This window comes from Arthrobotrys flagrans (genome assembly GCF_004000055.1).
Source record: "Arthrobotrys flagrans strain CBS H-5679 chromosome Unknown unitig_1, whole genome shotgun sequence".
In the NCBI taxonomy this organism is placed as follows: domain Eukaryota; kingdom Fungi; phylum Ascomycota; class Orbiliomycetes; order Orbiliales; family Orbiliaceae; genus Arthrobotrys; species Arthrobotrys flagrans.
Genome location: NW_027137556.1, coordinates 4,957,612 through 4,974,460, shown reverse-complemented (window position 1 = coordinate 4,974,460; position 16,849 = coordinate 4,957,612). Strand labels below are relative to the sequence as shown.

The 16,849-nt window shown below is 45.2% G+C and overlaps 6 protein-coding genes across 7 annotated transcripts; 3 read left to right on the top strand and 3 right to left on the bottom strand.

Moving 5' to 3' along the window:
• Positions 1-518: 518 nt before the first annotated feature.
• Positions 519-1,515, top strand: DFL_009468 (uncharacterized protein; the record flags this gene model as incomplete). Its single annotated transcript, XM_067639358.1, has 5 exons — positions 519-607; positions 690-780; positions 885-1,055; positions 1,178-1,261; positions 1,339-1,515. 5 exons carry the CDS (start codon positions 519-521, stop codon positions 1,513-1,515), a joined length of 612 nt encoding a protein of 203 aa, XP_067487156.1.
• Positions 1,516-1,859: 344 nt separating this feature from the next.
• On the bottom strand, positions 1,860-4,327 carry DFL_009467 (uncharacterized protein; the record flags this gene model as incomplete). The annotated part of the gene is made up of 4 exons (XM_067639357.1): positions 1,860-2,051; positions 2,112-2,153; positions 2,222-4,242; positions 4,306-4,327. 4 exons carry the CDS (start codon positions 4,325-4,327, stop codon positions 1,860-1,862), a joined length of 2,277 nt encoding a protein of 758 aa, XP_067487155.1.
• A 2,428-nt stretch (positions 4,328-6,755) lies between these two features.
• Positions 6,756-7,838, top strand: DFL_009466 (uncharacterized protein; the record flags this gene model as incomplete). Of its 2 annotated transcripts, none has more annotated exons than XM_067639355.1 (1): positions 6,756-7,838. In XM_067639355.1, one exon carries the CDS (start codon positions 6,756-6,758, stop codon positions 7,836-7,838), a length of 1,083 nt encoding a protein of 360 aa, XP_067487153.1. The 2 variants fall into 2 exon arrangements, with proteins under 2 accessions (XP_067487153.1, XP_067487154.1); XM_067639356.1 differs by having other exon boundaries at positions 7,407-7,838.
• Positions 7,839-8,012: 174 nt separating this feature from the next.
• DFL_009465 (uncharacterized protein) lies at positions 8,013-9,738 on the bottom strand (the record flags this gene model as incomplete). Its single annotated transcript, XM_067639354.1, has 7 exons — positions 8,013-8,254; positions 8,343-8,820; positions 8,908-8,949; positions 9,043-9,071; positions 9,168-9,185; positions 9,303-9,447; positions 9,514-9,738. The coding sequence occupies 7 exons, from the start codon at positions 9,736-9,738 to the stop codon at positions 8,013-8,015; spliced, it is 1,179 nt and encodes a 392-aa protein (XP_067487152.1).
• A 1,364-nt stretch (positions 9,739-11,102) lies between these two features.
• On the top strand, positions 11,103-13,183 carry DFL_009464 (uncharacterized protein; the record flags this gene model as incomplete). Its single annotated transcript, XM_067639353.1, has 10 exons — positions 11,103-11,331; positions 11,399-11,451; positions 11,529-11,567; positions 11,632-11,642; positions 11,701-11,734; positions 11,793-12,179; positions 12,250-12,480; positions 12,541-12,604; positions 12,665-12,849; positions 12,947-13,183. The coding sequence occupies 10 exons, from the start codon at positions 11,103-11,105 to the stop codon at positions 13,181-13,183; spliced, it is 1,470 nt and encodes a 489-aa protein (XP_067487151.1).
• Positions 13,184-14,377: 1,194 nt separating this feature from the next.
• On the bottom strand, positions 14,378-16,783 carry DFL_009463 (uncharacterized protein; the record flags this gene model as incomplete). Its single annotated transcript, XM_067639352.1, has 3 exons — positions 14,378-14,780; positions 14,854-15,038; positions 15,200-16,783. The coding sequence occupies 3 exons, from the start codon at positions 16,781-16,783 to the stop codon at positions 14,378-14,380; spliced, it is 2,172 nt and encodes a 723-aa protein (XP_067487150.1).
• Between the last annotated feature and the right edge of the window lie 66 nt (positions 16,784-16,849).

The window sequence follows — 16,849 nt, the reverse complement described above, 5'->3', positions numbered from 1 at the left end:
TGTACACTTCTAGCTTCTTCGCAGATACCATCAGTTTTAATACTGCTAAATGAAGTGGCACGGCTGGACCCCAGAACTTCAGGCATCGCTACGTGTAGGTGAAGCAAGGGGCCACTGCATCGGCGCAAAAACAAGCCCTTGTTTGTCTGCGCATTGGCGAATAGAATAGAGAGCTCGAGAGAAGTGCGGGCCGCCTCGCATAAAAATAGCATTTCTCGAAGCGCTTAAGCTTGGTCCGGTTCTGGCATACTTTTTCAAACATGAAAGCTTTAGAATCTACGTAATATGGAGAGGTTTCGATCCCTTATTTTACTCCCCCCTCGAGGTCTCTATTGCAAAAATTGGTTAATCGATATCCGGTGCTCAAGGGCAAACTCGGATCCGGGCAGCACACAAATTACAACACCCTGTCTTGTCCCCGCATTCACCGCCTTAAAAAGGCAACACTTTTTGTGCATACCCCTCCAAATCTGTGAACAAATTTAAATCTAGGTGACGAATTTTATTCGAACGACAGTATGAGTTCGAATGATAAATTAGAGGAACTAGCTCACCCAGCGTACTGGGACGAGCGGTATGTCTCACCGACAGAGGATAGCTATGAGTGGTACGTGGGCAGTTTAATTTACTTGCACTTGTGCCTTGCCCCCGCTAATATCAAAAAAAATTTACACTGCTGTTTTTCAAAGGTTCAAAAATTATGATCAAATCCGAGAATTCATCGAGAAGCATATACCGGACAAGAGCTCGAGTATAATAAATCTTGGATGTGGGAATAGTGTATGTATGCTCTAAGGAATTCCTGCATAAAACAACCTTTTTCTTTTATTCTTCTTTGGATTAGTTCGTCTAACATTATACTATTCTGACAATAATTATACTAGCTGATGTCACCGAAAATGCACGAGGAGGGATATCAAAACATCGCCAATATCGATTTTTCCAAAGTCATTATAGAAAAAATGTTTGAAAAGTACCCTGAGCAAACGTGGAAGGTTGCCGATGTGCGAGAGACCGGTTACCCAAATGACCATTTTGATATCGCAATAGATAAGGTAACTATGATATCCTAGAGCCTTTTCAATCATCCGCTCATTTCTCGAGTTACGTTAAATCCCTTCGGTTGTCTTGAAAGTGAGTCGTGGAATATACTTACTGATCGTTATTATCATTTTAGGGCACTCTTGACGCGATGCTTTCAGGATCACTATGGAACCCTCCTGATCATGTTAGGGAGAGGACGACGGCATATATAGACGAGGTTTGTGCTCGGATATTATCCTTCTTAGAGTTCGATAACTAACCAACCAACCAACCGGATTGAATGGTGGGCTATAGGTTGTGCGAGTTCTGAAGCCAACTGGGAAATTTTTGTACATAACGTATCGCCAGCCTCATTTTATTAGGCCGATGGTGAATCGGGAGGATGTGTGGGATCTAAATATCGAGACGCTCACTGAAGGCGGTGGGATGTTTGAATATTTTGCTTATGTTTTGACGATGAAATCGGGTTAGATGGAATCTTTGGTGTTCAAGGGAAATGAATTAATTCTTTCGGCCTTCTCGGTTCACATATTTTGGACAATTCGATCCTCCCGTTTATAGAAGCTCGATATCTTGGCTTTTCCGATAGACACATTGGAAGTATAGCTGCTCCGATGCAAAAAAAAAAAAACCATTCTAGTAAAACTTTCAAGGATATAAATACATAAACAAATTAGAGAAAATAACTGTCATGTATTGAAGCCCACTAAACCAAGAGTTACGATAGTACATAGATTATAATATAAAATGCAAATATACTCTTTCCCTGAGCGGTACTTTAATTTCTGCTGACATCTTAAGGGATGTGAGTTCCCTTATGCCTTCGCCTTGTTGCCTTGGTCAAGGGAGAACTTATGGGTTGTCGTAAACCATGTATCTACAGCCGCAAAGCTCGCTGTCAAAATCCTTCCACTCGAAATGTAGTCGGGGTTAGAAAACGTAGCACAGTTAACCAACCAGGTATCCGACTCTGCGTTTGAGGGTAGCGTTGACTGGATGTGAACGCCCTGCAAGCTTAGGTTAGAAACATAGTATTAGAGGCGTGGGGGCATTTCTTTTCAGCTTACTTTTGTATTTGATTCAACACTCAAGTCGATAGCACCGGGCGCCTAGTTTCCAGGTTGGTAATGTTATTGATAATTTCAAGTGCAAGAAACGCCTTTGATAGGGTATTCACCTTAAGCTTAAGGTGGAATGTCTTGATGTCATTCAAGTTCGAGGGTATATCCTTCAATTGGCACTGAGAGGTATCAACCTTGGTGACTTCTTTGTGAAAGAATGGTGTCATGACGTCGTTTACGGACGACAGTATATCACCCATGGCTTTTGGTTCTGCGGTGCCCTCGAGAAGCACGAGCACGTTGCTTTGGAGGGTAGCTCCAAAAGTGATGCCTGGCTTCGGCGAGATGAGCACCTTACCCGCTTTGACTTCGTCACTCGAGATATCCCAGACTGTATCCGAAACGTGGTTGATGCTGCAGATATGCGTGACAAGCCACTTCATGGCCTCGACGAAATTCTCCAGGACTACAACTTTGATGGATAGGTAAGGAGGACCAGGGGTACCCTTTTTCCACAAGTCGTAGCGGAGGGCCGTACCATCGGAGCTCACGGCGGGTTCATGAGTGCGGACAATGAGCGATCCGTAGGGAAATGTAGCTGTGTCACCCACGTGAATATCAGTTCTCACCGAAGGTGCTGTTATTCCCAAGAGGTCACAAGCCTTGTTAAAAGCATTGGTTAACAACAGATTTACTGGCACTGGGATTGGTGTGACGCTTTTTGGGACCTTCTCGAGGAGAGCCCCCAGGTTCGATCCAGGGCCATCGTTGTATATGTAGAGTTCATTGCCATCACATCGAAGGCGAGACAGCGAATCGCCTGTCAAGGTGTGGTTCTCCCAGCGAGAGACCGGCTTGTCAACGACGACTTTGACGACTCCGTTGTACTGGCCGGGTTGCTTATCCCTTTTGAAATGTTTGAAATTTTTCTTATCCCTATTCTTTTCTGTCGTCTCAGCGTCGACCGCTGTGGCCAAGTAGGACTCGACTGAAACTATGTCGGCAGATGGCCCGGCGCAGGCGTCAAGCGCGGAGATTTCACTAGGATCTTCGCCAGAGTTTCTGATGTACACCCAGGCATGGTCCCTGAAGCTCTCGCGTTCGAAAGGCTTCTGGAGACCAGTGGACATTTTCTGCACCGCATCTAGGAAGAAGGGGCTGTCGGACTCACCCCAGCCGATGAGGTCTAGCGTATGGATATATCCATATGGCCACCTGTATAGCTTACCAACGGTATGCAAAAATTTGTCAGGACTGCTGTTGTCTGGCACTTTCTCGCCGTCGTCATCGACATAGAAGTGTGGCACACCAAGGGAAAGCGCCGTCTGAACAAGAGCTGATTGATCGTAGCAGTTGACGCCGAACCACTGGCCTTCTTCTGGAGGCGTACAGTTCACCAACCACTGGTCCAAATCGAAAGTAGCACCCTGGTCTAAGGCGTAATTGGCGTTACCACCCAAGAACGCGTTGTAGCGGTAGGAATGGATCGCCTCGGCGTGCTTGCCGGGAAACTTCTCTTTTATATCGGGATCTACCTTGGAGGCAAAGCATCGCCAGACAATCCAGGTGACCCAAGCATCCCTCGTGGTAAGCTTGGCGGCCGTGGTCGGGAGCACCATTAACTCCAAGAACTGGAGCGGGATGCCATCCTTCTTGAAGTAAGGCGCCAGGTCATCGACAACGGCGTAGATAGAGAGTGTGGACTTCAGAGGAGCCCTGTCGTCGATCTCAATACCGGGAGAGTCGCCCCATAGCTCCCAGGCGACTTCTCCAGAGAAACCCCATGGCACAACGTTAGAGGGGCCTCGGATCGTCACGGGGATGTTCTGGATGAAGCTTGAGTCGCTCGTCATAGTATCCTTGTCTTGCCCTATCGTGATGGCCGGGCTAATCAAGTTCACACCGGGGTTCGAGGGCACAGATCCAGTGATACCGATGTTCAGGCCGCGACATGCGGACGTGAAGCGGAGTTGAACAAAAAAGGTGGTTCTATTGGCAAGAGAGACAGCGATGGGAGTAGATTTAGCACCACTGGTGCACCATATTGTCTGTCTTTTGTTCTCAATGTTGACTTCGAACGGGTTTCTAGAGTCACGCACGGGAGCGTGCGTCTGATCGACGACGACATGCTCGAGGCCTTATGTTGGGTTAGTAAGATACGCAAATACAAAGGTAGTTAGAATCTGAGGTAAATACTTACCGACTCCTTTTGTGCCCGACATGATGGTATATGGGATCGTATATATATTATTCTCGATGAATAACGAAGTGAAGTTTGAATTGACAAAGACAGTATCCAAACCCTATCTTAAGCCGTGGAATAGCCAGGTTATATACTCGTTCTTGTCCATCTTCAATTCCATCGTCGACGGAAAATCCGGTGATAGAAGCTCGTAGGCAGCTGAACTCGAAAAAGTCGTATTATGCTCAGCTATTCCTATGCGCGGAGCGGGGTACTCGTGCATGTCCATGTACATTAGAGTTCAGCTTTATTGATGAATTCGGCTTTATGTAATTTGGGATTCCGAGCCAACTGGTTGAGCGCCCATGGCGTCCCTAGTCGCAGTCGCAACTGCGGGATCTAGTTTAGCCCGTCACGGTCCAGACCGCATGTAAGGTTGTGGAACCTTCTTCACTAAATTGCCATCGACGTCTAGATTCTTGGTCTCTTTTTCTTCACGCGTGAGGGGAGTGTTGCATGTTGTAGATGCATGTTAATTGGGGTTGAGATGAGCCTTGTTTATAGCCTCTTCGGTGAGCTCGCGCCTTGATGGATATTATAATTGATTGTATGAAAGTTTATTGATAGTATTAAAGGTAACAATGATGTATAAGTTGTAATGAATGGATTTAATTTGATGCCGAAGGCTTCAGGCTCCAAAATCTAGAGGGTAGGCTACAGACTGGGGTTAGCAGTCGGGTGGGTTGGCCTTGGTTTCCGTTTAGGCCTTGGTGACCCGAACCCGCCTAGTGAACAACATGGTTCCAGTTCCCAGTCGCTCGGTATAAAACATTAATATCCGACTGGCTTCGAAGCTTCAGACTGCCCTCTCGAACTTAAGCCTCATGATAACAGCGCATCAATATTATAATTATTAATAGAAAAGGCCTGGTACGAGACCACACAAGGCCGGGATGTTCTTACATACGTGCATACTCATTATTTTATTAATTATTACTAACCATATCGAATCCACAAATTTTCAGTACCAGATCATGTTGACAACCGACAAGCAAAGATGAATCTACAGCCATAGTTAAGTATATTTCAAATCCTACAGTTTGCATAGTACTGGTATTATGTTGACACTAATATATTCTGAATTCTGATATCTAGCACCGAATCGATGTTCGGAAATCTAAAGAATACGTACATACTTTAATGTTGTCCAAAACCTAAAATTTAATGGTAAAATAAAGCCTATATTCCTCCGTTCTAGTTGCTTGTCCATAGAAACTACAGTTCAATTCATGAAATCGGTGCCAGTGAAATAAACCCTCGGCCTCCATATCCTATCGCATATCTCAGTTCCATACCCTTCTCGCCTGTTTAATATGATTGTGTTATCCTACATTATAAATATTCCCTATAATTGGTCCTCTCGCCCTCTGCGATAGATCCCGTTGTGATATTTAATATGTTAAACCTAAGACAATCCCACGCGTACATAGAGGCGCATTTCGGATTCTACCGATTCGCAATTCTTTCTGCATCGCCCACCGGCTCTCCCTTCCAGCTTCCCCGTAGCATATAGAAAGTTTGTTTCCATATACTCCGCCTATAATTTCCACCAGTTGTTTAAAAGTTGCGTGGTAGTCGACAGGTTGGCGCAGCGCGCAGGATAGGCTCTCCACGTGCCAAGTGCACAAACAGGGATCTTGGGTTGACGCAGGTAGCAGCATAAACGCTGTTCGCACTCTCCGCTGTCAAAACGGACCCTGCAAAGCTTAATATATATACGATGGATTGAAATGTTGGAAAAACAGAACGAGGGAGAGGAAGGATGAATTTGTGTGCAGGAATTGTTTTATAGTTTAGCCATTCGCTTAAGTGCTTTTGGTTGTTGCTTTTATAGCTTTCTTGTATGTTTTGTATTTACTTTTTTTTTTTCTTAAAAAAATGAAGCCACGATACTATTGTGTGCACACAGTTGAGCAGGTGACCAATTAAGGTCTTCTTCTAAAGTGTTGAGATGTTGTATTTTATCAGTAGCTAAAGGAACATGCTGACTAACAGCTTACATAATCCATGACTACCCTTGGCTGCAATATGCAGGGTTCTGCCTTATCTACGCCCTTCCGAAGGTCACTCGACGACGAGAAGCTTAAACTTGTAACCGCCAGTTCAGAAGAAGGTACTTTTTACCTGGGTTAAACAACTGTCGCCAGGCAGCAGCCGCCTGGCCTGGCGCTGGAGGGCTTGGTGTCCGTAAGATACCTCCAATTCCGACGGCCAACTCTGGCTTTCTCCGATATCGATCATGGCTGATGGATTATCAACATCAACATCTACAGCTTCAAATATCTACGGGATGTTTATAAAAAGGTAGGCACAGTATCCTAATTTCAATAAAAAAAACTGGACTTCAACATTCCAATTCCAATTGCAAACCCCTAGCTACTTCAAGAACAACCATAACAAAATTAAAAATGGTCACCCTCCCCGAACCCTTCGCCTCCATCCCTCGCTACCCCCTCCTCCTCCCCACTCCCTCTCCAATCCACCTCCTCCCCCGCACCTCCACCGACCTCACAACCCTCACATCCACCCCCATAAACATCTACGCCAAACGCGAAGACCTCAACTCCCCACTCGCCTACGGCGGCAACAAAACCCGCAAACTCGAATACCTCCTCTCCGAAGCCCTCTCGACCTCCTCCACAACCCTAATCTCCATCGGCGGCTACCAATCAAACCACACCCGCCAAGTCGCCGCCGCCGCCGCTTCAACCGGTTTAAAATGTAAACTAGTCCAAGAGAATTGGGTGGAATACCCCGATCCCCATGATGTTTATTCAAAAGTCGGGAATATCCAGTTATCACGGTTGATGCAAGCTGATGTCAGACTTGACGATTCAACGTTCGGGATCGAACATAAACAAACGCTTACAGCCGTGTTTGAGGAGTGTACGGGTAATGGTGAGAAGCCGTATTATATCCCCGCTGGAGCATCGGACCATCCACTTGGTGGCCTGGGGTTTGCGAGATGGGCGTTTGAAGTCCGAGAGCAGGAACAACAGATGGGAGTATTTTTCAATATTATAATCGTCTGTGCTGTTACTGGTTCAACCCACGCGGGAATGGTAGCGGGGTTCAAACTCCTTTCGAAACTCTACGGTGGGGAAGAAACACAACGGAAAATAATCGGTATCGATGCATCCGCGAAACCAGCAGAGACGAAAGCACAAACCCTTAGAATCGCAAAGAATACAGGTGTAAAAATTGGACTGAAGGAGGACGATATTACGGAGGACGATATCGTTCTCGATGAAAGGTATCATGCGGATATATATGGTATTCCGGATAAGCAGACCCTTGAGGCTATGGAGTACGGCGCACGAATGGATGCGTTCATCACGGATCCTGTGTATGAAGGGAAGAGTTTGGCGGGGATGTTGGATATGGCTAGGAAGGGTGAGATCAAGGGGAATATACTTTATGCCCATCTTGGTGGACAATTGGCGTTAAACGCCTATCCGGATATGAAGGAGGAAATAGAGAAACAAAGCTAGTTAGTTAACTCTATAGTATATTCTATTATGAATCTAACCCGTCCGCCTGCGCTCTGCGTGTATATAAAAATGCGCTCTACCGACCCAACCCAATCCAATCCAAGCAAAAAAAGAGAAGAAAAAGCTACCAATGCGAAAAGACGATTTTATCCAAAATATCCTTAGTGCCAAGTGCTAGTGCTTATCAACCCCATCGATCTGTACATGTACCTTCTTCGTACCGTCCGTTGGTGGCGGGGTTCCGTCGAACTCCTTCCTCTTGAGAGATTCGTAGTTCTTTGGTGTGTAGTTGTAGGGAATGCCTATAACTCGCTCGGGAAACTTGACCTTATCCTTGAACTCCGGGAGCAGCTTGGCCTTGACCACAATCGGGATCATTCTACTAGTCTCGAGCCTGAAGAGTCGATGGCCGACCACTATACACATATAAAATCTCATTATCGGGCCCATTCACCCTCGTTTCAACTCTAGAAGAAGAAGAAGAAGAAGAAGAAATAGACTTACCCCTCATAACACACCGCAAACACCCACTGTGCGCCGTAATACTAATAAAAGTCTCCCCATCCTCCATAAAAATATCATCAATAACCTCTCTAAGCCGATTATCCATCGACCCACAAAGTTCATCCTCCCTCGTCTCCGTCCAAATCTTATCTTCATCATGCATCCCCTCTTCAAGAACAATCCACGGAAACACTTCCTTAACCTCCGTCATAACCCCCCTCTTGTCACACCAATGATAACCGATCGTTTCTCTTAGGTTTTCTCGGATTTTTACACGTGGTGCATCCGGTAGGTCGAGGACGATGTCTTGCCATGTTAGTTCGAGGGTGCGGAGGGCGCGGGTGAATGGTGAGGCGTAGAATTTTTGGGGTAGGGCGCCGGCTTCGAAGAGGGAGTGGTGTTGGAGTTGGGTTTTCCAGATGTTGCCGATGGAGATGGCTTCGTTTTTGCCCTTTTCGGTGAGGTCTGGATCTGGGCCCTGTATTATATAGCCTTGATATCAATATTTCTTCCGCTCAGATAGCTTTTTTGGTTTTTGAGGAGAAAGGATGGATGCGTTATGTACCAATTTAAGACCCTTATACTCCTTCCTCATACCAATCTTTTCCTATATTTTCATAAAAAACAATATTCCGTCGAGGTTAATATGAAGTCAATTGAGTGAGGGAGAGGTGCCTAGGGATGTATCTGTTGAACATACTTCCCATACGGCATGCGTGTACAGCTCAACTAAACGCCGTTATATTCGCTCGTCAGTCTAAATTTCTATACAAATATGCTTTTCAAAAAAAGAAAGAGAGAAAAGGGCAGTATAGAGCTACTTACTTGCTTCATTATGAGGGCCTGTTTTTTTATTTTATTAATCTGCTTATTAGCCTTTTTTTGAACTTCTAGATATATATATATATATTTGATAGAACGGACGGATGGAATGGACGGGTAAAAAGAGGGATTAACTACCTTGCCCGTGTCTCGCGAGGTAAAAGACTTTGTATCGTTCGTCTGGTTCCGCGTTATCATTTAATTCATTGACTTTATCAACGAAGGCCTTCCAGTCTGGTTTATCGTCGTCGGTGTAGAGCATTAATCCAAAGTTCTTCGAGAACTATAATTCACAAAATATATTAACAACCCCCCCCTACTAATACTTAAAATTTGGAGGAAAACATACGTAATGGGCGTTGAATTCATTTTCGTCGACTAGATACTCCGGCAGGGATTGTATGAATAAGTTTCGGACGACGGAGTATTGGAAGATTGGGCGGCGGTCTGAGACCAAATACGGCCCGTACTTTTTTCCGGGGATTGGTTCGTGATCATGTTCATGGTTGCCGTCCAGGATGAGTTCGACATCCGCGACTTCTGCCGGTGCTGGTCCGTTTGGTACTGTCGACATTTTTCTTTTCGATGAGGCTTTTATTCGTTATAACTCGTATTATACCAGCCACTTATAGTATCTAGGAGGTATAGTTGATAGCCGTATGGTTTGTGGAAACTATGAAAGACGTCTACGATATACGGGTGGGTTATAAATACTTCGGGCTCACCCGTCGGGATCAGATGCTTTTCCTTAAAAATTTGTCACAGTCGAGTCAGAAATTCGACCCGAAAAAAAAAAAAAAAAAAAAATTTAAATTGTCTTGGGTACCTGCAGCCCACCCCGTCTAGCCAGTTGATTCGTCCACGTTTTTTTTATTTTATTTTCCATCTTTTTCGATTTAAATTCGCTTTTTAAAGTAGAAATTTAGGCCGTGGGAGCTAACCCACGGTTCACTCCCGCAATAACGAGTACTTAGGAAGCATCCCCCACCACCATTCCATATATATCCTTAAATCATACTTTAATTTGGATAAAAAAAAAAAAAAAAAGGGAACCTGCAGTCTCGGGAGACGTTGTGTCACTGCTGAAGTAAAACCACTCGGCATGCCGTGGCCGTGGCCGTGGAAGAGCTCCTCTCTGTGTCTAATTGATAGCGGAGTTGCGCCGTACCCCGCGGCAGATTTGACGGGAGTAACAACCTTCGGCACTACTGGTACACTAAACTGGGGGGTACAAACACATAGTAAGAAAAAGACAGGCCCCCCCAATGAAAGTTTGGCATGGATTACATACATGCTATTACACATTTAGATATAGTACTTATGTATGTATGGGAGGATGCAATGCAGAATCCGAATGGGATGGGGGGGATAATTGAAGATCCGGATGTATGCACGTTTCCTCTCTCGCGCGACAGGTAAAAAAAAAAAAATACCGCCGTCGCATCGTTCGAGAACAAGTGGGAAAAGTATATAACAAGCTTATACTTCCCGCCTATTAACATGTACATCTTCTTTTTAATTTGATTTGATAAAAAAAGTGGCCGGCAGTCGGACCGAATTCGAAACAGGATCGTGTCGAGGTAGACGTTATTATAAATAAATATAAAAAGGCTAGCCGCCCCGCCTTAAAGCGCTTTAAGTAGGTCTTCAAACCGTCCCATTCGAACCAGCAGCTTCCCCGCATTCTATTTCTAACTACCCTTCCCATGCCACTTAGATCAGTTAGATCAGTTTATTAATAAGTAAAGGAATTCCTCAAATCAGAAATAACACCATTCTCAGCAGCGTCTTGAAGAACTTACCTCGGATAACCCGACGCCATCCATTCGTCCACCTTTGCCTAGGCCGAAATACATACCCATTCAAATCCATATACCCCCGTTTCGACGCTACTGGATATTTTTCCTTCCTTTTTTTTTTCTTCTCTTTTCTTTTAAAATGTTCTCGTCAACGACTTCTGTTGTCTCGCGGCGCTGTTGCTCAAAGTTGTTACAAACACCACCTGTTCTTGCTCGACGCTATTCCCTCCTAACTTCCTCTTCGACCACCACCACTTCTATTACTGCTAGTACTCGATCGCTATTTGCGCCGAATACTACTAAACACCTCCCAAGAAACCAACTTGCTTTTACATCGTTCGTTGTAGCACGAAATATGTCTTCTGACGGTGTGCTCCCCACATCTCTCCCAAGTATGGTGATATAATACGGAGCACTAATATTATTTAATTATAGCTTCAGGACGTAAGATCAAGGTTAAGAACCCAGTCGTGGAGCTTGACGGAGATGTATGAACCAATCCTTTCTATCCTCTTAAGCTTCTAACAAAGAGTGGGAAGCTAATGGGCCGTATTATTTATCTTAGGAGCAAACTAGGATCATTTGGCAGATGATTAAGGATAGAGTATGTTATTCTCTCTACTTCTTTATATAAATGATGAAAAGGGTGTGCTAACGGGTTTATGTAGCTTATTCTCCCGTAAGACTTCCAGGTCTTCATCTTTTCGTGATATAAAAGTAGTGATTGAATGTTATAGATACCTTGACATCGACCTCAAATACTACGATCTGGTACCCCTCCCCCACCTTCCCAAAAAGGGCCCTTATTAACAATATAATAAAAAACCAGGGCATCGAATACCGCGACCAAACAAACGACCAAGTAACCATCGACGCCGCTGAAGCCATCAAAAAGTACTCCGTCGGTGTAAAATGCGCCACCATAACACCCGATGAAGCCCGCGTCAAAGAATTCAACCTCAAACAAATGTGGCTTTCGCCAAACGGTACCATCCGTAACATCCTCGGTGGCACAGTCTTCAGAGAACCAATTGTCATCCCGGCTATTCCCAGACTCGTACCCGGGTGGGAGAAACCGATTATTATCGGTAGACATGCTCATGGTGATCAGTATAAAGCTAAGGATTATGTTGTTAAGGAGGAGGGAACGCTTGAGATGGTGTTTACACCGAAGAATGGGGGTCCGGCTGAGAAGATTCATGTTTATGATTATAAGGTATTTTCCTTCTTCCCCCCATACTCTCTCCTAAAAACCTCGAAAAAAGAGAGAACTAATTGATTAAAAGAACGGCGGCGGCGTCGCAATGGCAATGTACAACACCGACGAATCGATCCGAGGTTTCGCCCACGCTTCTTTCAAACTCGCCTTGGACAGGGGATACCCACTCTACATGTCCACCAAGAACACAATCCTTAAGAAATACGACGGTAGATTCAAGGATATCTTCCAGGAGGTCTATGAGGCCGATTATAAGAAGGAGTTTGAAGCCAAGGGATTGTGGTATGAACATCGTTTGGTATGATCCCCCCTTCTTTCCCTTAGTAAAACAGTTAGGAGATATTAATTGATGAGATAGATCGATGATATGGTCGCCCAAATGGTCAAATCCACCGGCGGCTTCATTATGGCTTTGAAGAACTGTACGTTCCCTCCTCCCTTTCCCCCCAAAAAACCTTCTAACTAAACGAGGTGAAATACAGACGACGGCGACGTCCAATCCGACATCGTAGCTCAAGGTTACGGCTCCCTCGGACTGATGACTTCAGTCCTCATCACCCCAGATGGAAAGACCTTCGAATCCGAAGCCGCCCACGGCACAGTCACCCGTCATTACCGTGAACACCAGAAAGGAAAAGAAACATCTACCAATCCTATCGCTTCTATCGTACGTCCCTTCCTCCTTAAATCCCCACCCCCATAAAAAAACCAAAAAAAAAAGAAAAGAAAAAGGAACAAAAAAGCTAATGATGTTATTTTGATAGTTCGCCTGGACCCGCGGCCTAATCCAACGTGGAAAACTCGACAATACCCCCGAAGTCGTTGCATTCGCTGAAGCCCTCGAAAAGGCTTGTATCGATGCTGTCGATAAAGATGGTATCATGACCAAGGACCTTGCGTTGGCGCAGGGTAAGACGGATAGGAGCGCTTGGGTTAATACTGCGCAGTACTTTGATGCCGTTGAGAGACGGTTGAAGAGTGCGTTGGAGAGTAAGCTGTAGGTTTATTGGGGAATCGAGGGGGGTGTGGTTAGCATACTACCATGGTGGTGAAGGTTCGCCGGATAGTTGGTGGGGATTATTGGGGGTTGGGAGGAGGTATAGCATGCATGCATAGCGGCGCCTGATTTTTTAGGAGACGGTGGTGAATAGATCTAGAGGAGGGGCTACTATTTCGTCTTTTAGAGTATAGATTACATTCTTAGTTTATACCCTATTGTTGTATACCCTAGATACTTTTACACCACTTTTTTTTACTATCATCATCACGAAAGAAAGCATGATTCTTTTTTTAAGTATTTTTCAGGAACAGGAGTGAGTGGTGATAATGCTTTTGAGAATGAAAACGAAGCATAATCACCGATCCCCGTGATAAAGACCGCTAGCAAGGTGCATATACAATACCACAGTCATCGAAAGCAAGAGTAGTTGAGAATAGCTATCAATGTCATGCCGGAAGTATATGCCCCCCTCTTTGAAAGGAAAGAAGATGGTTAAAGTTTTTATCTCTTGTTCTAGAGAGGTGCTTTAATAATGGAAAAAGAAGGGGTGTTTGGGGGGTTTGATGGGGTGAAGGAAAACGGGTGTAGAAGGGATTAAGGGGGGAAATGCAAGTTGTTCCATCAACGCCTTGCCATGCTATGCTGTGGAATAAAAAGAGAAAGCCTGTCCAGGACAACGCCGGTTGTATGCGCCATGCTGTGTAGTAAAAAGGCAAAGCATGCTGAAGTTTGATAATGCTAGTTGTTGTGTGATAGAAGAGAACGCTTGTGTAGGTTGATAACGCCATTTATCGTGTGTGGTCGAAGAAGAGAAAGCCTGTCCATAGTGATAACTCCATTTGTCGTATGTAGGAAAAAAGAGAAAACATGCTGAAGTTAATAACACCGGCTAGTAGTGAATGCAAAATAGAAAGGGAAAAAGGATATGGTGTAGAGTGTGAGTGGGAGTGTATGATGAGGAGTTGTAAGGGGGTGTGCGTAGGTAGAATGAGAATAGAAGGTTATCAACCATTGTCGAAATAAAGAAAGACGACGAAGGGAGAGGATAGCCTCACCATACCATGATGTTACCGCCATCTGCTTCAGGAAATCGGCAGCACCAAAAAAATCCCTTAAAAATCAAAGAAAGTAAGAAGAAAAAAAAGAAATTTTTTTTGACTGGAAACAAAAATGAAAGAATGAAGATACCACCACATTAGTTTTCACGTTGATGACGAAGTCTAGACCTAGCCCACGAGCCACTATATCGTTGATAGCGAAGACTAGAGCTTGTTCCTCCCGACCCAGGTGCAAAGGGGCTTCCATCCTTCTGGTGTTTATAAAAATCAATGCTACCGCGAGCGCGGCCTTCGAATTTAACTAGATGGTAGAGACCAGAGAAGCAGAACTCTCCGGTCGAGCGGTTGAAGCGAATGGCGACTTTGCCCATAAAACTCAAGGCTGCGGTTTTTGGTGGATCGGGACGGTTGACGGTTTCATCTTCATCTGAAGAATCGGAGCTGGAAGATGCATGGGAATCTGCGACGCAGACTTGGGCTGCGGTGAGAAATTTGATAGGGAGTGGGAAGATTTGAGAGGAGAATTTGTGACAGTCAATGCTACGTTGATGTGTTAGTGTAAAGGCCCTTTGGTTTATAACCATTTTGTAGATATAGTATGAGGGAAACTAACCGTTTTTCAGGAGCTGTATGCTCTTGAACGATATCTAAGAGAGTTAGCGAAACCTGATTGTTTTTGCATGCCTGGTTGATGCGATTAAAGGACATCAACATGTCAAAGATTTCGACGTCTAGGCAACGGCCTTCAACAGACCAGCGGCTAAATCCAACGACACCGTGGAAGAGATCATCGTGTAACTATACGTAGATCAGGGATTAGAAGGTGTCTTAGGTATGGTGGTACTCGTGTGACCAGCTTGGGGGACGTTCAACACGCAAAATGCAACAATTGCACCCCGTTGCCTTCAAAAAATATATGAAATGCTTTCATAAAAGCAGTGGAAACGAAGGAAACTTACGACCAAGGTCGCCATCATCCTCTTCCAGATGTCGTTGATAAGTTCCTGCAGCTCCGTGAACATGACTTCCATCTTGATCAATCTGACTTCATCGCCATCCTTGAACCTTCCGTCGCGTTGCATCTTCCGGATTTCTTGTCGATAGTTAATGATTCTTTGGAAAGTAACCCTGAAACTCTTTTTGCCTGTTCGGAGCCACCTTGGGTTGACTTTGAGGGTAACAATTTTGCGGATTGGTGGCGAGGTATCACTGCGCTCGTCGTCACCACCATCATCACTGGCATCAATTTGTGGGTTGTTGGCGTTAGGTTGATCAAGGGACTGGACTTTGCCGGTGAGATATTTCGTCTGGTGGATCAAAGTCTGGGGTCCTCGCCTTGTGGAGTCCAAAAGCTTTTTGGCTATTAGCTTCGAGATTTTGGAGGCTGCTTGCTGGTCAGGGAATTGCTCTTCACCCTCGGATCTTTCAGGTGAGGCCATCTCAAAGTCTGTCAAAGAACCTTCTTCCCGCGGCCGAGAAGTGAGGTCATGCTCTCTTTGCAGAAATATTTTGATAGCCCGCTGAACTACCCGATAGATGTGGCTGTCGTAGGATGTCTGCTGAAGTACTTGGTTGATTGCATCGTCATCGTCGTCCGAAATGGTGATAACCGTATTGTCCAAGCTCGGGTCGATGCATCCATCGATTCGGACCTCGCCAGTCTCCTGCATTGGAGACAGATATTCAACGGCATTTTGATAAGATTCTTCGTTACGAGAGTCGATCTCCCGGTAAGATAAATCTGGAAGTTCAGAATACCCTTCGTCGCAGTGAGATAGCTGATTATCGTATTCATCTAGTTCCATCGACCAGTCCATGATGATTTCGCCAGAAACGTCGCCATATTGGGCAATGCAGTTCTCAAATTCATCATTGGTGATGTCTTGAGACGCTCCTTGGAACTGGTTGATGGGAATCGGGTCAAAGAATCCTCCAGGATGGTACTCGTCGAACCCACGCCAAACGGACTCTGGAAATTGCCCGTCTCGGTGAACGTCACCGAAGCCTTGTTCGCGCTGGGAAACTCGGCCTCCAATCCATGGATCGGGACGCTTAATTGGAGCACGGACGAAACGAACTGGGTTAGGGGTATTAACTGGGCTCGGGGCGCTAAGCAGGTAACCATAAGGAGTGTTAACTGGGCCAAAAGCCTTAACTGGGCGAGAAGTGTTAACTGGACCGGGAGTTCCTTTAGGGCTAGGAGTGTAGCTGACTGGGTCAGGGATTGTTTCGATGCTGGGAGTGCTAGCTAGCCTAGAGGTTTCTTCTGTGCTAGAGGTCTTTTCCCTCTCGAGAGGGTAAGCTTCCTTGAATTCTAGCTCGGCCTGCTGTTGGAAGTTCCTGCGAAAGTCGGGATGGTATTTATTTCGAAACCGATCACGAAATTCTTCAGGGAAACGTTCGTGAAGATTTCCGGCCGACTTCTTCTTAAAGGTGCCTTTTTTAGGTCCAGTGAGAAGGTATGGAGCTCCCTTTTCGGCCTGAACCATGAGGTCCTCGATGGTGAACACAGGGGATGGGGAATCTTCGGAACTTTCTGACATTTTTGTCAAAGCTAGGACGTATGGAAAAGAAGGGTTTGGTAGAACTGTGCAAAAGGGAATGGAAAG